The sequence below is a fragment of the Macadamia integrifolia genome, unplaced genomic scaffold, assembly GCF_013358625.1.
Source record: "Macadamia integrifolia cultivar HAES 741 unplaced genomic scaffold, SCU_Mint_v3 scaffold381, whole genome shotgun sequence".
Classification (NCBI taxonomy): Eukaryota; Viridiplantae; Streptophyta; class Magnoliopsida; order Proteales; family Proteaceae; genus Macadamia; species Macadamia integrifolia.
This window is the reverse complement of record NW_024869847.1, coordinates 73,190-95,832: the sequence shown is the minus strand read 5'-3', so window position 1 is coordinate 95,832 and position 22,643 is coordinate 73,190. Positions and strand designations below refer to the sequence as shown.

Here is a 22,643-nt window from a genome sequence, read left to right as displayed (position 1 = left end):
TTTTTTTTTTTTTTTTTTTTTTTTTTTTTGTGGTAAGTGTTTTTTACAATTATCATCACATATTTAACTTAAGCCCATTGTGGCCTTTGGTCCATCACAGTCATGGTTCAAAAGTGGAATAGTTTTCATAATCGAATTAAAACTGAGATATAAAACCAAATTAAAACTATCAGAATTGAATTGGAACTGAAATCAAACCGAGCCGAATTTAATCGGTTTGAGTATCTAAATATGGAACCGAGTGGGTTCTCGATTCGGTTTTGGTCCACCTTATCATCATTTGGAACCGAATAACTGAAACCGAACCTATTGTCACCTTTAGTTGCCTACGTCCTCGGTGAGATGAGATCCTACTTCACTATCAATGGAGAATAGGGTTACAACGTTCGTCCTTATACCTCTCAGTATTTCTTGCATTACAGAGAAAGAAACCCTCGCTACAAATATAGTCAAAAACCCTAATCCAAAAAGTATAAAACTGCCCTCAAATAAAAAATTCGAGCAGGGGGTTGTGCCCCCCTACACCCCCGCTATGCAAGGGGCCTCTTGCCCCCTTGCAACCCCTACAACCCACTAATGGGCTAGTGGGATATCCGTCTTGCTTGTCGAGGCACTGCACCAGTACTCCTTGGATTAAATTATGATGGAATACAAGACAACGTATACTACCAATAGGGCCCAAATTTAACATGGTTGGTGATTAAGGAGCTGCCATGGTATCCAAAGGATAAGGAGCATTTTGTGGTTGCTTATGCATGATCACTTAAAAGTTGGCAAATACGCAAAGCCATGGTTGCAAGTATTAGTATCAGTGCCTAATTGATACAATACTGATATGGATCGCGTGGAATCAGGTGGATACGGTCAATTTGGCTGATCTGATCTTTTTTTTTTGACTAATCCAAGCAGTCTGTATCATTATCGTAATGGTATCAATATCGATCTCACACGACGATAGCGATATACCAGTATGAAACCAATACTTGGAACCAGAAAAAGGCATATCAGAATCCAAGACCTAAGATCCAAGGCATTTGGGCATTTATTGTAGCCAGATATATGGCCTGTGAGAGATATGGATTGAAACTTAATGAGAAGTTGTTATCAAGCAGTAAATAGTGGACTCGGACTAAACTTCTATAGTGATGGCTTTAAATCAGCCATGAGCCCATATAAGTCCTGGTGGAAGACTGCTAATCATATCTATAGTTGCAGTGGGGAGAGATCAAATCCAATTCTTCTAGATTTCTATCATAGAGAAGCCAATTTCATTAGCAATTACCCCAAGCACACAAGGCAAAGGTTGACTTTTACTCCTATTCAGGAAATCTCTCTAGTTCTTCCTATAGGCGGCATATGTTTTGAATTTGAATGGCTTTATAGAAGCTTTTCGTTTGATGCCTTATACCCTAATCGTGCCTTGTCTCTTTTGTGTTTTTTGGAAGGGATGCATGAAAACTATGAATTCTTTCACTTCTTATTTCTTAGATAAATAAATTCTTTTACTACAATATGATTAAAATTGGGGACTGATTTTCATTTAAATTTCTTAAAGTTTTTTTAACACCAAACATCAAATAAGACACTATTTGAGTGAAATGATGGTTCTGCCATTGTGAAATATAAAAAAGCCACCTATGTAGATGCTCCTGTGGGCCCCCTCATTGGCCTTGTGCTAGTATAAGGACCACACGATCAAGTAGTGTTCTTCCTAAATATTAAAAATGAACATTCAAATTTTTTTATAGGTCAACGAATAATTCTCGAATCCAAATCTAAATTGATTTTTATCTTACACGTTTATTGCAGAAAAATAACCCTAAAAACAATGCAGAAGGTAATGGAAAAACAAGATCAAACAATGTACATAGGTTTACAAGGTTTGGCAAGATTGTCTACGTCTTCAGTGAGATGAGATTTTGCTTCACTATCAATGGAGAATAAGGTTACAACGCTCGTTCTCAAACCTCTTAGAATTACTTATAGAAAAAATAAATCTTACTACAAATATATAGCGAAAAAACCCTAATACCGAAAAGAATAAAACTACCCTCAAATAAAAAATTCGAGCAAAGACCATCGTTCTACCTATCGAGGATCTGTACCAGTATTCCTTGGGTTAAACTGCAACGGAATACAAGACATCGTATCCCAATATTTATTGACAGAATTCTTAAATTAAATTATCAAACCGAAATCTGAATTTACTAACTATCCTCATGACCCATCCAGTTTTGCATATTTTGGAACCACACGTAATGTCATGCAATATCTCAAGACGGTTCAAATTCAAAGTGAGCAAGTGGAGACCGTGGAATGGGTATCCGTGTGTAGTAGTAACAACCATGGAATGAAGTCAATGGACCAAATCCATCCATAATTGTCAATGAGGAATTTTTCTTGGAGGAAAATGTCGATGGCGAATTGGGCTTTCAAATAACATGATTTTTTGGAGCTTCACAGAAATGGCGTTCCAGTCATTCCCGACCACATAAATAGTCACAGCGACGTTCCAATTCCATTCCACACCATCGCGCACCTACCTACCTTTGCTTTTGAATAAAAAAATATAGGGTTAACTGAAAGTCCCAAATCCGACTAGTCCAACTGTCTGAACAGATCTTTATTTGACAACAAAATACAAAACTGTGGAGATTGGAGAGGGAGTGATACAGATTACAGAGAAAACTTCAAAATTCGCAGTTCCCTGTGATTCTGTGAAGATCGACTGTAATGGGAACCGTTCTCGACTCCCATTTCTTAGCCCTCACTGCTATCGTCACTGTAAATCTCTCTTTCACCTTCTCTCATGTATAATTATGTTCCTTTTTTCAAATTAAGACATTTTATTTTGTATTTTGCAGGTGGGTTATCAGTTGTTGTTCTTCATACTTACAGCTCTTCTTAAGTTCGACAAAGTTACTGACTTTGCTGGTATTGTATTCTCGGAATTCTGCTTTGTTTAATTAGTTCATAAATGATTACAGTATATGGCTTTAGTAGATTATTTAATGGTTAACTTCTCAACTGAGACATTATTGTTTGTTGTTTTCTTTTGTTATTAACTTTCTCTTTCCCTCAATGTTTGTTCTTCATTTTGTTCCTGTTGCCAGCCCTGCGTTGGGAAGGTGTTACCAGTTTTGATTAAGTTGGTGGCTTATTGTTTTGTCTTCTATTCTGTTTTCTTGTTTGTCTTGACATAAAATATTTACTAATTATGATATACCATGAAATCCTCCTTTCACTCTCATTTTATTCCAAGTATTAAGATGTATTTAGTGATTGTTGTGACACCCACAAATTGAATTAAAATGTCTTTAGTGATTCTTGGGAGACCAAAATTGTCATGTAGAGTTTCCCCTTGTTCTGCTATATGTGCTTTATCTTTTTTAGAAATTATAATTTGTATCATCTCTGGTAATTTCTTGTTATTACAATTCTGTGTCTGATAGATAATTACTACTTCTTTGGCAGGGAGCACCAACTTTGTTATTATTGCCATATTGACTCTAGTTTTGAAAGGAACTTGGCATTTTAGACAGGTAGATCATCTTGCTTCAGTGTGACTGCTAATATACTTGGTCATGGAGTCCTTGTTTACTTGTTAAATATAGCTTCTGTTGTGGTACCTTTATATGCCTTTGAGTATTTTGAGCAGCTATATACTGATCTCTAAACAAGTAACTTCTGGAGAATTGATTTTATTGTATAGTTCATTTTCCTTTCTAAAGAAATATTTCCTTGCCACTCTTTCAATTTCTTATGGAGTTTAAATTTCATTAGCCATTTTGTTGTATAGAATGTGAGGGATGATTCATTTAAATCAGTCATAGAATAATGAAAAGACAATAGATATAGTCTAGCTCACCAGTTCAAGTTGAACGTCAGAAACCCATTTTATAATGCCTGTCCAATTATGGTATTTGTGATGTCTCGAGTATATCATATAATCAAACTTTAGTGGCATTGAAATGTTTATATTTTTACTTTTCAAAAACCAGGAACCACTTCTCATTTGAGGTCGATTCACCTGCTGATTACAGGAATTTAGAGGGATAAGTCCAACCATTTTACTGGTTTTTTTTTTTTGGTACTTATTTTCTTTATTCTTGTTTCTTTTGTAAAATTTCAGTGAGAGGAAAAATATTTTATGCTGTGTATGTCTCGTATAACTCACCCTGGTCCAACTTTTATTGGACTCCACTCTTCTTTTCATATATCTGATCTAGTGACTCTATCTCTCAGATAATCTTGACTTTGTTCGTAGTAATATGGGGTCTTCGGCTAGCAGGATTTCTATTAATGAGGTACAGGCATGGGCATGAGACTACATTTGATTCATGCACATTTTTATATTCTTCATATAATCCTTGTTCAATGCTAGCAATTGACTTGGCATATTATTGTACAGAAGAATATATTTTTGTTCTAACATGCTTTGTGTCTTATATCTGATGCTGCTGATAAAATACCCCTATAGCTTGGGTAGCCCAGGCTAGAGGACTTGCTATTGTTAACAAGGAAAAAATAAACTAGTTCCCTTCCCCCTGCCTCCAATCTCAATTGGAAGAAGAACTATATTTATAAGACAAAGTTGCATACAACATTGGACATGCAGCTATTAACAAGAAAGTGTGTGCAAGAATTTACAAAATCTATATTCAGTTTTCCCAATGGACGAAATGGTAAGGATGAAAAGTTAATCTTTTGCAGCTATGATCTTTTGTGCCTCTGCAAATGCCTTAAAAACAGATAACAGTCCATTACAGAACAACGCATCGAGCATGCATCCTCTTCCCCAGAATAAACTAGTTCCCTTCCCCCTGCCTCCAATCTCAATTGGAAGAAGAACTATATTTATAAGACAAAGTTGCATGCAACATTGGACATGCAGCTATTAACAAGAAAGCGTGTGCAAGAATTTATAAAATCTATATTCAGTTTTCCCAATGGACGAAATGGTAAGGATGAAAAGTTAATCTTTTGCAGCTATGATCTTTTGTGCCTCTGCAAATGCTTTAAAAACAGATAACAGTCCATTACAGAACAACGCATCGAGCATGCATCCTCTTCCCCAGAAACAATTGTTGTTTTAAAATTACTTTGGTCCCTTTTTTTCTCCAAATATTCCAACAAGGAACAAATGGAAGCAATTTCTTAAGTTTGTTGCTTCTTGGACAAGAGGGCATTGATTGCCAAGAAGTAAAGAGACAATGGAGTATCTAAGTGTAATCCATGACGTACAAATGGCAAATTCAGAAACTCTGCCTAAATTCTATTAGCAATTTATAAACATATGGATCCCAGATTCTTCCTCTTTTCAGATGAGGAGCATCAGCTAATGGAAATTTCTGTCCTTTAGCTTAGAGCATTCTCATGTTCGACCCCTAAAAATCTTATTAATCAGTGAGGCTCCTCCACCTTTATAATTGGAGAGTTTTAGAAGGATTTGATACGAAAACTCTCCCTATCAGGTAAGTCTTTATGCTATGAAGCCATCTAAAACAATGTTCACACACTCCATTTCCCAGTAAAGAAGGTTCCTCCAACTGAAGACAGTTGAGTTCTTGATTCAGCGATCGGTGTTTCTGAGAATTTCTGAGACATTAATGCCATAATGACCACTTTGCTCCAAATATTAGAGGCTTTTGGAATGTTCCTTACCACTCATTTGTCTGCCAGACCAAGGAGTTGACTGAGGAGATTGAAGGCTCTACCATTTTTTTTTTTCTGTCCTGAGAAAAATTGTTTTTGATGTTCATAATACAACTAAACCTGTCCCCAGATTCCAACTGTTCTCCACGTTAGACATGTGCTTTTGAGGTTTGAGTGGATATTCATAAGAATGGGCATGTTTTTTGCTCCTATTCCTTATGCTCCAGAGATAGGTCACTTCTTTACAAGCGCCACCTAGTATGGATCATATATCAATTTTATAACAAATCACTAATTACTGCAGTTATTGGACTGATCCTATTCCAACATCTATTATCCCTACCCCTTTCCAATGAGCTGAAACCACAGCGTTAATTTTCTGTTGATGAGTATATTTGAATTGGTTTTACATTTAATATTGTAATTAGATATAGAAAATTGAAAATTTATTCTTGTAGTTTCAAAAACAACTTAGCTTATGAAATGAAGTTGCACATTAGTATAAAATTGATAGAAAAGATACTGACTAAAGACTAACAGGGAAGACTATTACATGAGCTAAGATGAGATTTTCCTACCTCACATGTACTTGATTGCCTCTTTTGCAAAGAAATTTATGGCAATGACACTAATTCCATCAATTACTTGTCTATAAGCAAATAATAACTCAAGAAAGGAGTCACTTCAGCTAACTGTCTTATTTCCTGAAGGAAGAAGTTGCACAAAATGAATCCTTTTAACGATGATGGGATGACCAGTTTTATATGAATTCTCTTGGCTGCTGCTTCTACAAATAAATAACAACTCATCAATTAGTTTTCTAGAGAAAGTAATAAGAAAAAAAAAAGTCACTTCCACTAATTCTCTTATTCCCCAAGGGAAGTTCTTGCACGAAAATAATCTTTGCAACTACAATGGAATGGCCAATTTTCTATGAAAATTGTGTTGGGACACCAGTTAGATTCATTTATAGTTGACACACTCAGACAAAATCATTAGGGAGAAAATGTGGGCATACTCTCTGTGGTTTCTCATGGTCCAGCATGGAGACATCTTATTTGATGTTAGAAGAGCCTTTTAAATTTGGTCTGGACTAATATGAGTTTTTATTAGCATACGTAGAAGTCAAAGTATTCTTAAATCTAGGGATTCTTTTTAAACAAATATAAGTACTAAATTAGCTGGGCTTTGGCATTGGCCAAAGTTATGTTAGATTTTTAATATCAGTGTCCCAAGCCCAATCTGTTTTTGATACATCTCACAAGCATTGCATAACCATTTTGGATATCTTTATGTTTTGGCCATCAAGATTTCCATGTCACCTAATGTTTCTCCGTTGACACTGAGGCATTTTTCACATTTCTACAGTCGATCAGTCGATGGCTTGATCTATAAGTGCCTAACCCTATGTGCAAAATATATGTGATTAAGTTTAAATGCTCATATAGTTATGATATCATGCTTCTTGATCTGTAGAAAAATTGTAGCATTTCTACGAGCAAGAGGTATCACTTATCTTAATGGAAAATATTAGACTGAGAATGTTGTCCTGACATGCAGAATCTTGCAGTGGGGGGAAGATCGTCGTTTTGATGAAATGCGCTCTAATTTGGGAAAATTGGCAATTTTCTGGACATTCCAGGTTTTTTTTTTTATTATTATCATTATTATTATTATTATTATTATTATTCATTACAGAAATCACTCTTAACTCTTTAGTCAACATATTTCAGAGATCAATAGATCTTGAATAATTTCCGAAGAGCACATTGCATAAACTGCACGACCTAGAAGGTTGTTTATAATTTTCTTCTCAGTGCAATCTTCATTTCTGACAGGCTGTCTGGGTATGGACTGTAAGCTTACCTGTAACAGTTGTCAATGCGAGTGACAGGAACCCTTCTGTTCAAGCTGTAGATATCATTGGTTGGATTCTGTGGTCTATAGGTGTCATAATTGAAGCTATTGCAGACCAGCAAAAGCTTGTATTCAAGAACTCTCCAAACAACAGAGGGAAGTGGTGCAATGTTGGGGTCTGGAAATTCTCTCGACATCCGAATTATTTTGGTGAGGTAATTTCTTCACAATGAGATGAAATTTGGATCTGGTGTTGTCCTCAATGTACTATTGACTCGAGATGAAGCAACGAGTGCAGGTCCTGCATCTAAACTGATATATATTTATAGAGGTTGATATATGCCCATTTGCCCAACAAAACTATGCACACACCAGTGGAATCACTTTTTTTTTTCCCTCTGAACGTCACATATCTTTTTGATGAGCAAAGAAAAGATGAATTAAAAGGAAATAGCCGCAGTGTGAGGGAATCACATTACTTTTAGATGTGTTGGCTAAACATGTACAGTGTGAAGTCCAATGGTCTACGCTGTTTGTTGTAGTTTTGGTTCATGTGCCTAGAGAGGAAGAAAATGCTAAGTTGGTATTATGCAGGGTTGCTTTAGAAATGACATTTTTAGGATTAGCCCAACTAAGACAGAATATACGGAGTGTAAGAGTGTATTCTAAAAATACTAGTAGAACTACTGAACTAGACTGGCTGAGATAGAGCTTCAACAATGTGCTGGGGATATGAAGAAGAGGTGACAAAGAGTTGGGGTTAGGGCCTTAGGGGGAGGGGTTGAACTGGAAGTTTCAACTGGTTAATCTTTTGCAGCAGGAATAGATGGTCGTCTTGTCAGTAAACTGTAGTTCTGCATATCATTTGCAAATACCAGTCCCTTTGAGCTTGAAGTCAAAGTTAATCCTAGTGCTCCAGCTGGTTTGGGGTAAAGAAAACTAGGTTTGAAGGGGAGGTCACCACAGAAGGGTCGTGGGTGTTGCCTTCTGCAAGTAGAGAAAGGCAATGACTGGGAATGGACTTATTCAAACCTTTCTGAAGATTCCAAAAGGGCTAGCACTAATGGCATGTTAATATTGATTTATATGAAACAACTATTAGTTCTGTAAAACAGCTGAAGACCAAGATAAACATTTAGGTTTGCAAGAAAAGTTAAATCAAAGGCTAAAGGTTGGGTTGATGAGGACCATTCCATATGCAGGCATGACAGAACCCCACTCCCATTAACATTTACAGAAAATGTTGTGTATCTGAGATTAGGTGTAGAGATGGATGAGTAGCGGGACAATGATGGAATCAGAAAGGAAAATATTTAAAGGAAATTAGGAGGAGCAACCATAGGTGACAGGAGATGACCACGGAATGCACTTCTTGGAAGTGTTTTTCATCTGTTAAAATTGAAAGATGGTTCCAAATTGACTTGGATTGAGGTGGTCAAAAGACCACGAGTAGTTGTTGTCTACTGTGGGATAATGAGATAATGTTGAGTTGTAGTCTGCTTTTAGTTATTTACCTTTATCGTAATCAGGCTCAGATTTTAATTAGGCTTAGACTCTTCATAGTTGTCATGGCTCCTAGGCAAACCAAGGCGATCGAGGGGTGCAAAATTTAAGGCAACACCAGCAAGACACCTAGGCGATCAGGGCACCAGTCCAAGCAAAACCAGGCATCGCCTTGACAACTGTGCTCTTTATAAATTTCCTACTAAGAGTAGTTTACTTGATAAAATATAAGAAGAGGGCGGGCTAGACCTCAATAGAAACACACATTCTGAATCCAACCGTGGCTCTAGGGCGGGCTAGATTCTGGTTTATTTGATTTTGTGCTATTATTTACGAGGGAACAGCAATTAATGCTTTAAAGAGAGTGGAGTATTAGAAGTATATATTTTGAATGGTTGTTAAGGAAGACCACATTTACAGTCCCAGTGATTTGAGCCACATGGATAAACATATGTTAGGCCCATTTTTAGTCATGACCTTCCTTACTGATGGTTGCATCCAAAATCGACACTTAAATGCTATGCAGTTGGTGAACTGATCATGCTGCATTATTGCCAAATATTGGTTCCAGTACTAATTGTTTTACATCTTACCAATTGGTTGGCACAGTTAATGCATACTTTATACAGTTCTGTTGGCATGTTAAATAGAGTATGTTGGAAGGCTCTAATAAGCTGGAGAGGTTTTAGTTTTGACATTGTGGTAATGCAAAATCCATTTATGTGAATGGTGTCCACATATTTCACATGGTACAGATTCTTCTTTAATTTATATAATGGAATATAACGCATCCTTTTTAACTATTCTTATTTGCAGATTTTACTCTGGTGGGGTATCTTTGCGGCTTCTGCACCAGTATTAAAAGGCGCTGAATGGCTTGTAATCGTAGGACCTATCTTTCTCACTATGTTGCTTCTTTTTGTCAGTGGCATACCATTGCTCGAGGTTTGTTTTTCTTTTCTTTTTTTCTTCAATACTGCTAAAGGAAAATATGTCACAGCATCTTTTAAAATTTTGCTCATAATGGTTGTCACATATATACTGAAGCAGGAGTCAGCAGATAAGAAGTTCGGTAACATGGCCGAGTACAAGATTTATAAAAGAACAACTAGGTCAATCTCATCTTTCCTTGTTTTCTTATCATTAAAGTATTTATTTGAGAGTGAAGTACTGATGCCAGTTTCCTGTGTCCCAGCCCCCTCATTCTGCTGCCCCCAGTCGTTTATGGGAAGTTGCCTGCATGGTTCAAAGCAACTTTCCTTTTTGAGTTACCTCTGTACAGTCGAAATATTCCTCAAGATGAAACATCCAACTTGTAAGGGTTATCTACCACATGTGGCCCAAAAGCTTAGGCATTTTTTTGACATTACTTTCCTGTATTACCATTTCTTTAAGGTTGTGTCTTCCCAAAAAATATATTTGACAGTTGTGTAATATATTTGCATTTGCCATTGATTAGGCAACTTATGTATTTTATTTATTGTACGAATTTCATTTCTTTGAAGGCACTCAAATCTTTGCACGGTATAGAAAAAGTGAGAGAGACAGGCAGCATGGGACTGAAGATGGATTAATCACTCGATGACCTTGGATGATCTAAATGCGACTTAGATGTTACTGATCTGTGTGTAAAAGTGTGGGTTGATGAGTTCTCATTCTACTATGGGAAGCAACTAACATTTGGGTTTGTACCTAAAAAAAAAAAGGAAAAATACTAACATTTGGGTTTTTTCAGATTTATGTATGTAGGATTCAGAACAGTTCTCCCAACTTCATGTTTTATGATTATTCCTTTAGTTAATCTGTTTTTGCCTTTTTTTTTTTTGGAGGCTGTGAAGCAATCACAATAACATTTCATTGAAAAAAAAAAAAATACAAGAACAAGGAAGGAATACAAGAACAAGGAAGGCACGTTCTATCAAGCCTTTGAATGATTTGGGCCAAATAAAAAGGATATGCTAATCAATTCAAGTTCCACTTATTGTGGAGAATCAACCAAGAGCTCTATGAAATTGTTTACTTTCTTTTCTTTTCTTTTATTATTATTATAATTATTTTTTTTTTATGGAAATCTTTTCCTTTATTTCAAGAGCTTACTTTGTTAAAGATGAGAACCAGAAATCTATCCTTGAAATCTAACAAAAGATGTGATTATATTTTAATCTTAACAAAAATTGTAACTTAGAAGAAAAAAAGAAAAAAAAAATTCTGGTCCTGCAATCTTACAACGAAAAACAAGGAGATCAAAAGGGGTGAATTTATTGTATTTCACTGGTGTGGGGGAAACATGTTGCTTGTGATGCCATTACTTCGTTTCCAGTAACAATTGCAAGCCCCCAAATTTTTTTTTGGCTTAGTTTTATTTCAACCTAAAAACTCACGTTCAAGAAAAAAGAGCCGCTCTCTACCAAAGAAAAAGGAAGATAGACCCGCTCTCCTATCCTATTTCTCAGGAAGTCAGCAGTTGCGAGGCCAAGCCCTTGTAACAAATGAAAATGCTCCCTTACCAAGGCGCTTCAAATGTTGAGTTACGCTACAGAGGATATGAACCCCTCACTTTCCTTTTTCTCAGGGAGTCAGGAGTTAAATGCTCTTCCCTTGTTGAGTTACGCCACCAGCAGAGTCCAGGTCCAAGTTCGTTCATCAGGTGCTGGAGACGAAAAAAAGGTAAACGTTCGCCATCCAGAAACACTTTGAAGCTTCTTCGTCATGGTGCGCCTCTCTCTCTCTCTCTCTCTCTCTCTCTATAAGCCCATGATGGATTCCTGTTCTCCTTATGTTTTGTTGGCCAAGATTGAAGCATTGTAGTGTTCACTAAGGCACCGTTTGACATTTATGTCGTTTCTGCGTTTTCTTGTTCAAAAAACAGAGAAACATCCTAAAAAATGTTTGATAAAGTTGTTCTGTTTCATCCGAAACATAAATCAAAATTTATGTCTATTTACAATTCTAAAAACGACTTTGATGAAACAAGTCGGACTTGTTACGTCATTTCTTGAAACGAATTTGAGAGAAAAAAAAAAAGGCTTTTCTACCCAATAAATCTCTCAACTATTTAAACCTAAAAAGAGGCAACTGAATCCTCTCTCCCATTTGGGCATCCGATGATACTATTGGCGTTTTTAGTGGTATTATGTCTGTAAAAAACGTTTCGAGAAACAGGTTTATCAAACATCAAAAAATCCGTTTTTATTTTTAGAAACGTGAAAAGCCGTTTCTGCTATTTCTTGACACAGAAATAGTAAAAACCGTGCCCAAGATAGTTGTAAGGCTTAAGACAATTTGTGATCAACATTGAAGAATGACAGTTGGTTGACTAAAGAAAAATTGAAGCTTTATAGGAATGAAAGTGAAATCATGAATACCAATGGATAAAATCCCATGAAATTTAAGGATCTCAAATCGATGCACTGTTTTGCTGTTCCTTTTTTCTCTTTTCTTGTGTCCTGTGCTTATGTGAGAGGGTTACAAGTTAGGGGTGTCAATCGGTCGGGCTGGGCCGGTTTGAAAGCCTTGCATAGTGAACACTCGTTTAAGTAAATAGGCATAGCTTTGGGGGACATCGTACGGTTTATAATCGGGCCGGTCGGTGTCGGGCTTTAATTGGGCTTCCTTAAATGGGCCTTAACCTGGCTACGGACCTATTTAAGCCTAAACGGGCTCTAAACAGGCTTTAAACGTGCCTACCCTAAAATTCTATTCTTAAGTGGGTTAAGATTATGATTAATTTTTTTTTTTTTTTTTAAAAGATGAGATTATGACCATTACAACTTATAAAATAAAGCTTAATTAAATTAAATCATACTACAAAGCAAAAGGTAAGAAAGCTTGACTAGTTTCTTACTAGTTGTGGCACAATAGGAATTTTATGTAGTACTAAAGGGGGTCGGGCTAGGTCGGGCTAGGTCGGGATACAATGAGTCGGTTCAAGTCGGGCATATAAACGTGTCAGTTTGGTCGAACGTCCGATGGGCTAGCTGCCTAAACCGTGAACGCCCGATTGATAAATGTGTCGGGCTTTATGTCGGGCCATTAATGTGTCGGGCTCAATTGGGCCTACCGATGCGGGCTTAGAATTGAGACCCCCAGGATGTGCTTTCAGGAAGTACTGATTAGTGACTATTTCACATGACAAAAGATGAGGAGGAACAAAATGGCTGCCGGGATGGGCGGGGGAGGGGGGTGGTAAGGGGACAAAAGAGAGGGACGAAATGGCTGGGAAGAGAGAGAGTGGGAAGGGGGAGGGAGGAAGGTCACTTGGATGAGGAAGTGGGCAAATGAGTAAGTAACTGTAACTGACTGGCTTGCCCTCAAGAGGGAGTCACACCTTTCACGTATTATTAATAACATCATAATAATAAATTCATATATAATCACCCAAGAAGGGAGTCACACCTTTCAGGCATACTGCCACCCAAAAAGAAGGGCTGCATGAGGGGGGCGGAAGGGGATGTTGGCAATAATCCTATGTTGGGTGGATAGACCCTACTGGTATATATATGAAGTCATCCAACATGTCTTACATCACAACTTTCATAGTTGCTAAATGTGAAAGAATAGACTTTAGGCTAGTCTTGTTAACTAACAATCGTTAACTAACAAATGCAAGCAATAGAGTTCTAATATCCATATTTTATATTCTGTCATAATTTATAGTGAAGTATTGACTAGTGCCTCAAGAATGTGGTTATTGTATATGATAAATGGATATTGATAATATGAAAAAGATTAAACCAGTCACTAAACTTGGTGAATTACTCAATTGATGTCTGGTTTATAGATAAAATCAGCTTGAGTATGGTTAAGTTGAAGTGTTGTTGTATCACTAGGATCCGCCCCCCTTACATTCGATGATCTTCAAGTTGTCATCAAATGTTTGGTAAGGTTTCTTACAAAAAGGCCATTGTATGTCACATTTAACAGTTCTGTTCACATGTTAATCATGTTGTTGATGTTGTTTCCATGGTTACATTATTTGAAACTTTGTATACCGAATTGGTATTTTGGAAGTTCAGTGTTTTTTTGTTACTTTTTATTTTTTAAAATTTTTTGGTTAGGTAAGCCTTAAGGAGAGTTGAACTCATGACCCCTTAATTATGATCGTTGGTCCTTGCCAGCGGAGCTAGTTTCTTAGGGTTAAATTAGGTCGTTAGTTGTACTAAGGTGTGGAAAAACTGAGTTCATCCAAATTTCTACTGCAATGCCTCTCATTACATTTTCCCCTAATATTCTATGGTATTTATTGGTTCTTTTCATTTCTTTTCATATCATCTAACTAAGTTTCTATTCTACTTATTGACGTTCTTAATTGAACATGTTTCATTCTTGATTTTTCTATACACTTTTCTAAGTCTCTTCCTCTTATATTTTTCTTACAACTTTTGTTCAATTTTTGTTCATTAGCAGGTTCAACTACATCTAAGAGTGATATTGAGATTCTTATATATGTCTAAGTCTTTCTGAAGCACATAAGGTGAAAACGGTTGGGGCATTTATATGCCAAAGTTTAAACAACATTTTTGCAAATGGATTTGCATCAATTCAAAATGTGGTACAGATGGTAGGATTCACATTGGAACTACCTAAAATAAGCCACCTAATCACACATAAAAGAGAAGAAAGCTTACGAACATGGGTGCTTTTGAAGAATCCAAGAATGATATGAATATCTGGACATTCATTTCACAGTCTTTTGCAACCATTTTCTTAGATGGGTTTTCTGCTTCTTCACACCTAATTTTCTTGTTGCTTCTATCCATTTCTTGGGCCTTCAAGAGCCGAACGGTGTCTACCCTTCAAAACTCAAAGCAAATGTTGAAGAATACATACTTTTTATACTATTGGTTAGTCCTTATATCTTGTTTGGGTCTAGCTTTTGGTGATCTTCTCCTATGCATATTAAACTATTTGTCTGGGTATAGACATGGTTGGTCAAATCTAAAGTTTGTTTCCCAGTTGGATTTTTCATCCAGAACACTCACTTGGTTTGTGATCTCTGCTTACTTGCATATCCAATTTTCTCATTCAAGTGAGCACATGTTTCCCGTTCTACTAAAGATTTGGTGGCTCTTCTATTTCTTAATGTCGTGTTCCTATCTTGTTATACGTCTTAGTTTGTATTGGCATCATTCGCCCTTGCCATTGCAACTATGGGTCACCAATTCTGTATCTTGTATTGTTGGTTTGTTCTTTTGCTATGTTGGGTCGTTTTGTAAGGACCAAGAAGATGAAGATTTCCATTTTTTAGAGCCTCTTTTGAAAATTCATTCCAATCGAAGTAATGGCGATGATGAACAAGGATCAAATGTCAGTAGAGAGAGTGTAACTCCTTATGAAAATGCTAGTCTTCTTAGTATTTTTACTTTCACTTGGATGGAACCTTTGCTTGCACTTGGGTATAAAAAAACATTGGACCTTGAAGATATTCCTCAACTTGCCGATTATGATAGTGCCAATGTGATCTTTACTCGTTTTAGAAATGAAATTGAATATAATTGTAATGGCAATGGCCATTTTGGTAAGATAAGCATACTCAAGCTTGTGAAGATATTGATTCTCTCATCGTGGAAAGAAATTCTATGGACTGGTCTTTTGTCCATGGTACACACATTGGCTTCTTATGTTGGACTATGCCTTATTAAATCCTTTTTTCAATATCTTAGTACCCCTCACCAACTAAAGCATAAAGGCTATGTGCTAGTGTTTTTTTTCTTTCTTTCAAAGCTCATAAGGTGCTTTTCAGAGAGGCACTTATTCTTTCAATTATGACAGATGGCAAATAGGGTCCGTGTGGCCTTGCTCGCTATAATCTATAAGAAGAGTCTTAGGCTTTCAAGTCAATCAACACAACACCACACTAGTGGAGAAGACATTAATTTGATAACGGTTGATGTTGAAAGGACTGGATTCTTCAGTTGGTACTTGCATGATATATGGAGGGTGCCTCTTCAAGTTGTTTTAGCATTGTTGATCTTATACAAGAGGTTTGGGCTTGCTTCACTAGTTGCTTTTGTTACTACAATGATTTTGATGTTAGCAAATTTTCCACTAGGAAAACTACTGGAGAAATTTCAGAGAAAAATGATGGAGTCAAAGGATCAAAGGATGAAGGTGACATCTGAGGCTTTGAGGAATATAAAGATTCTCAAGCTCCAGGGATGGGAGATGAAGTTCTTGGCTAAGATATTTGAGTTCAGAAACTTAGAAATAGTATGGTTAAAAAAATTACTTTATACATCAGCTATAAATGGCTTTGTGTATTTGTCTGCTCCTATGTTTGTATCTATGGTTACTTTTGGGTTTTGTGCTCTCATGGGAATTCCACTAGAGTCGGGGAATATTCTATCTGCACTTGCAACATTTGAGATATTACAAGGACCCATTTACAATCTCCCAGACACGATCTCTATGGTAGTTCAGACTAAAGTTTCCCTCAATAGGATATCTTCATTCCTTTGTCTCGATGATCTTCATCTGAATGTGATACAAACACTTTCAAGTGATTGTACCGAGGTTGCAGTTGAGATAATTAAGGGGAATTTCTCTTGGGACCTTCATTCTCCTAATCTCACATTAAAAGATCTTAATTTCCGAGTTTACCATGGTATGAAAGTGGCAATTTGTGGTTCTGTTGGATCAGGAAAATCTAGCCTACTTTCATGCATATTAGGGGAAATGTCGAAGGTATCTGGAGTGATTAAATTAAATGGGAAAAAGGCCTATGTTGCACGAACACCTTGGATACAAAGTGGCAAGATAGTAGACAATATATTGTTTGGAAAGAAAATGGATGACGATAGATATAAGATGATCCTTGAAGCATGTTCATTAAAGAAGGACCTAGAATTTTTGGCATTTGGGGACCAGACTATCATAGGGGACAGCGGAGTCAACCTAAGTGGTGGGCAAAAGCAAAGAATTCAACTTGCACGTGCTTTGTACCATGATGCTGATATTTATCTACTTGATGATCCTTTTAGTGCTGTGGATGCTCATACAGGAACTTATCTATTTAAGGTAGTTTTTCTTTAACCTCCACTTTCAATTGTTTCCATTCAAAAAAAAAAAAAAAAAAAATCCAAAGTTTTTCTTGATAAAATTGATTTGAAAATATACATCTCAATGAGAATGAAATTATGACTATCTAAACAAACGAAGTATACAAACACATGAAATTTTTACGATGTATGATCTTGTACAAAATCTATGGTTTGATGCTACTTATCATTATATAATTAAATGTATAATTTTATGAATAACTAGTCAAGTCTTTTAACTAACAGTAAATTCATTTTTAGAACCTAAATATGAACATATGAACTTTGTGGTAGGAATGTTTGCTGGGACTTTTGGGTTCAAAAACAGTAGTTTATGTTACCCACCAAATAGAGTTTTTACCTTCTGCTGATCTTATTCTGGTGAGAATTTATTATATTTCTTTCCCAACTACAAGTCCCTCAACATGGTTTAAGAATAATTATTTGCTTTCTCTTGTTTGATAGGTTATGAGAGATGGAAAGATTACTCAAGTAGGAAAATATGAAGAAATTATTAGTTCAGGAACTGACTTTATGGATTTAGTGGGTTCACATAAGAAAGCTTTGGCGGAACTTAATTATGTCGAATCTGGGTCTGCTTTAGATAAATTAGGTAACAAGAAGGAAGACGATAGTAATATATGTAGTGAGAAGTTTATTCAAGATGATGAGGAAAGGGAACCCAAAAACTACAAAATAGAAAATCAGGTTGGGCCAGAAAGGCCAAAAGGGCAGCTTGTCCAAGAGGAAAAGAGAAAAAAGGGTGGAGTTAGTCTTTCATTCTACTGGAAGTATGTTACTATTGCATACAAAGGGGCTTTTGTACCATTGATATTGTTGGCAGAAATTTTGTTTCAGCTTCTCCAAATAATTAGTAGTTATTGGATGGTGTTGATTACTCCCATTTCAGAGGATGCGAAACATCATGTTAAAGAATCCACTATCATCTTTATTTATATTATTCTGACCATTGGAAGCTCTCTTTGTATACTTATAAGGTCTATGCTTATTGTAAATGCTGGATACAAAACATCTAGTTTACTCTTTAACAAAATGCATTTGTGTATTTTTCGTGCTTCTTTGCCATTTTTTGATTCGACTCCAAGCGGAAGGATTCTAAATCGGGTTAGTAAATATTCTTGATACTTTTTTTTTATCCAAATGATCTTATATAATCAACATTAAGTTAATAAAATTCTAAATGAACTCTATTTTCGTATACAGGCATCCAGAGATCAAAGTGCAATTGACATCTCTATTCCACATCAATTTGAAGAACTTCTTATCTCGATCATACGATTATTGAGAACTATTGCAGTAATGTCACAAGTTTCATGGAAAATGTTAATAGTTTTTATTCCAATGTCAGTGGCATGCATCTGGTACCAGGTAATTCTATAAACACTTCCACGTTTCATGATTAATCAAACTCAACCATATTTTTCCCAATGTTAATAGGCCATAATATAAGTTGGTTAAGTTTTAACTAATGAATTATTAATTTTCTTTGCTTATATAGAAATTGAATTAGTTGTGAGCATATAAGCTTAGGTATGAAAATAGTGATTTAAACCTCAATATTTTTCTTGAATTTATAAAGAACATATACAAGAAATCCATTTTTTTTCCAGTAATACATTTTCATGTAAATTATGCAGAGTTGTTTTTTTTTTCTCCTACCCTAAAATTGTTTGAAAAGATATGACCAAATAACTCCAATATTATCAAAGTGCAAAGTGCACCTAAAGTGACATTGTTGCACTTTAGATATGCATAAAATACCTTAGATATGAATAATTAAAAGTAAAATATGGCCTATTAGCTCTGTTGGTTGAAACTCCTACAAAAAGTAAGATGATAATTAATAGAAATTATTAAATAATAAATTACTAATAATTTCTCATTTTTGCACTAGGTAAACAAAGAAGCAGTTTATAATTATATATATAAAATAACCAATAGATAATTTTAAAATGAAAATTGGTAAAATATTTTAAATTAGTTAATAGTAAATCAACAAATAATTCTTAATAAGTAAATATCAAGGATCAAAGAAAAATGTCTCATGCAAACATTGTCTTAGTGGTCTAATAATTTCAACTTAGTTTTAGTCAAACAGATCAATGGATAGTTGTTCCCCATTTTAATCAGTCATCTGTTAAGTTTTGTACTCAATCTCCAATATATATCTCAACATGTGTGAATTTTTACCCCAATATTTTCAATGGCTTTAAGTTGTCCAAAGTTGCGAAAGCTGAATTCTCAACTAATCAAACTCAAATTTGATAGATGACTAGGTAGTGATTTGGACGCATATCGATAATATTTGAGCCTCGAGGGAAATGCCATGTGGAAAATATTTGGGCAGTCAAGAGAAGTCTATTTAATTGGACAACATTATTATGCAATATTATTTGTTAGTTGATAATTTTCTTTTTTCTATCTTTCATTCTATCTTTCTTCCACTGTTAAGTGTGTAGGTTATTGTAAGCATTCAAAAGCATTGCACTAAACCTAAGTAAAGTAACTAGGCTGCACTACATTGTATTATTTTTATCTAAATTGCACATCATGTGCTTTTGGTAACAATTAATAAGATCATATTGTCTAGTCCATCATTAGAAATTTTGGATTTTGTAAAAAAATTTATATCTACACATGTAATTATTAATTGACTGAAATTTTACAATAAGATTAAAAAATAAAAATAATATCATGAAAATTTGGATGCAATCACATAATATTCAGTAAATAATTTATCTAAGAATTTATGAATATAAATTTTGTGATATGGTCTACATACAAGGATAGTATATAATTCAATCATCGAATAAAATAGAAAGTGGTAACCATTTCATTTAAAGGATATAGTTGAAGTTAATAAATAAATAAAACAGTTTCCTACCATTTCATCCATAATATGGTGTCACTATCAATCATTTAAATGTAAGCAACTTACATAAAAAAGTCTCCCATAAATAAAAGCATATATCATTTTCTCACTAACTATACAGTGGTTACATATTTTTCTACATTATATCTAATTTATTTCTATATGAACCTTGTGTTGTAGCAATACTATACATCTACAGCACGAGAACTATCACGTTTAGTTGGAGTATGCCAAGCTCCAATTACACAACATTTTTCTGAATCTCGTTTAGGCTTAACCACAATCAGGTGCTTCAATCAAGAAGAGAGGTTTATGGATACAAACCTCAAGTTGGTGGATGGCTATTTTCGGCCCATTTTTCATCTCTATGGTGCAATGGAGTGGTTATGCTTCCGGATGGATATGTTGGCTTCCATCACATATGTCTTATCTTTAGTTTCTTTGATCTTAATGTTGAACGGAGTACTTAAACCGGGTAAAAAGTTGAACTCGAGATCTTGCAAAATCATTTTTCAAGGCAACCTATTGATTACTCACAAGAAAGTATGATTTTGGATTTATTTTGTTTTATTTTCTCTCCTGAAGGTGTTATGGGTTTAGCAGTCACATATGGACTTGGTTTCAGCATGCATGGAGTCATATGGGACCTTAGCAGTCTTGAGAATAAAATCATATCCGTTGAGAGAATACTACAATACACATGTATCCCTAATGAATCTCCTCTATTAGTAGAAGAAGATAAGCCAGATCATGAATGGCCATCACATGGGAAAGTTGATATTGTTAATTTGCAGGCATTTCCTAATCTAGATTCCTCATGTCATTATTTTTTTACGTATTTCCTCGTTTTATGGAATAGACCCTCTAAAGCCTAAAATCTTGCTTGATAGCAATTTCTACTCTTATGGAACTCTGTTGAGCTTCATGATTTGAATAATAATATGTATGTAGGTCCGGTATGCCCCACACCTTCCTATTGTTTTGCGAGGTCTCACATGCACTTTCCTTGGAGGAAAGAAGATTGGCATCGTTGGGAGAACGGGAAGTGGTAAATCAACACTCGTGCAAGCTCTTTTCCGTACGCTTGAACCTATAACTGGTCATATTTGTATAGATGGTATCAACATCTCTAGAATTGGCCTTCATAACTTACGTTCAAGATTAAGCATCATCCCACAAGAACCAACAATGTTTGAGGGGACTCTCAGAAGCAATCTTGATCCACTTGAAGAGTACACTGATGAAAAGATCTGGGAGGTAAGAGTTTTTTTTTTCATTTGATGAATAATATTTAATCGGTGATAAAGATAACATAGACATATCTTTTTCACACACAAAATAAACACATTGTAATTGATTGTTTGGAACATGTGTCTCCATGAACTCCTTTCTTGTGGTCATGTTTCTTATTATTTTTTGTTTGTACTTTAAAATCAGTTCCATTGAGATATTGAAATCATTTTATTGGATGCATTGGATCATCTTTGGGACAAGTTTGGTCTAAAATATTCTTTTAGTTGAACCTAAGAAGTACATTGCTTTTATATTATCCTATTCTCCATTTCCCCTTTGCATCCTTTACTTGTTCTTTTCATCTTTTGCTTAGTTCATCTTTAATGATTCTATGGCATCTTAAATAATCAAGCAAGGTGTAAATTGACATATGCTTTTTATTGCCATAGGCTTTAGACAAGTGCCAACTTGGTGATGAAGTTAGAAAGAAGGACGGGAAGCTTGATTTTACCGGTTGGTTTTTTATCAGATTCTCTATAAAAAAAAATTGTTTAACATCTATTTATCTATGCACAAGTGAACAATATTTTCAAAATTCTTACTGTATGCTATATTTAACTTCTAGAGCACAACCCAACCTCTCAAACCCCAACCCTTTTATAACTCAAAGTAAGGGGAAAAGTAAATAAAAATAAGATCCCAAGTAGCTAACCCAATTTTATATGGTGGTTGCTGCAGTAACTGAGAGTGGAGAGAATTGGAGCATGGGTCAAAGGCAACTATTTAGCGCGAGTATTGCTTAAAAAGAGAAAATTGTTAATACTCGATGAAGCTACAGCATCAGTGGATACTAACACTGATAATCAAATTCAGCAAACACTTAGGCAACACTTCTCAGGGTCTACTATCCTCATAATTGCACATAGGATAACATCAATTCTTGATGTTGATATGGTCCTCCTCCTCGACAATGGTAAGTAGTTAGTAATAAATAAAACCAATCAAGTGGGTCTAATTGAGTTTGGTAATACATCTTCTTATCCTGTTATAGTGTTCGTCTAATTGGATTGACATGTTTTCATATCTTATGCAGGCCTCATAATGGAGTATGATTCCCCAACCAACTTGCTAGAAAATAAATCTTCATTATTTTCGAAGCTTGTTAAGGAGTACACTCGAAGATGTAGTTCCTAATTTTTGAAAGCCTAAATAAGTGATTTTTGAATGTTCAAGTGTAAGCTGGTTGCATTAGACTAAGGTGCATTGCTATATTTTGTGTGAAAAATTAGGAGAAGATGATTATATATACATTGTGGATGCTTGATATAATTTGAGTTGGCATTGACATTCAGTTGAAATATTGGGTGTAGAAAAGAAGATGAGTGAATAAAAGAAATATTTTTCTCTATAACGTCTATAAACTTTGGGAGAAGTTTTAGTAGTCTGGTAGTATCTTTAAGCCTTCA

General features: G+C 35.3%; 2 protein-coding genes across 3 annotated transcripts; both read left to right on the top strand.

The window, feature by feature from the left end:
* Nucleotides 1-2,405: 2,405 nt before the first annotated feature.
* Nucleotides 2,406-10,816, top strand: LOC122068384. Of its 2 annotated transcripts, XM_042632228.1 has the most exons (10): nt 2,409-2,784; nt 2,865-2,934; nt 3,475-3,542; nt 4,246-4,307; nt 7,216-7,297; nt 7,494-7,727; nt 9,832-9,960; nt 10,066-10,127; nt 10,211-10,330; nt 10,521-10,816. In XM_042632228.1, exons 1-10 carry the CDS (start codon nt 2,734-2,736, stop codon nt 10,543-10,545), a joined length of 903 nt encoding a protein of 300 aa, XP_042488162.1. In that variant the 5' UTR covers nt 2,409-2,733; the 3' UTR covers nt 10,546-10,816. The 2 variants fall into 2 exon arrangements, with proteins under 2 accessions (XP_042488163.1, XP_042488162.1); XM_042632229.1 differs by lacking the exon at nt 7,216-7,297 and having other exon boundaries at nt 2,406-2,784; nt 7,550-7,727.
* Nucleotides 10,817-14,646: 3,830 nt separating this feature from the next.
* Nucleotides 14,647-22,371, top strand: LOC122068393 (ABC transporter C family member 3-like). Its single transcript, XM_042632242.1, has 11 exons — nt 14,647-15,615; nt 15,787-17,031; nt 17,346-17,432; nt 17,517-18,176; nt 18,276-18,440; nt 20,125-20,419; nt 20,530-20,738; nt 20,896-21,201; nt 21,627-21,690; nt 22,010-22,150; nt 22,271-22,371. The coding sequence occupies exons 1-11, from the start codon at nt 14,647-14,649 to the stop codon at nt 22,369-22,371; spliced, it is 4,242 nt and encodes a 1,413-aa protein (XP_042488176.1).
* The last annotated feature ends 272 nt before the right edge of the window (nt 22,372-22,643 follow it).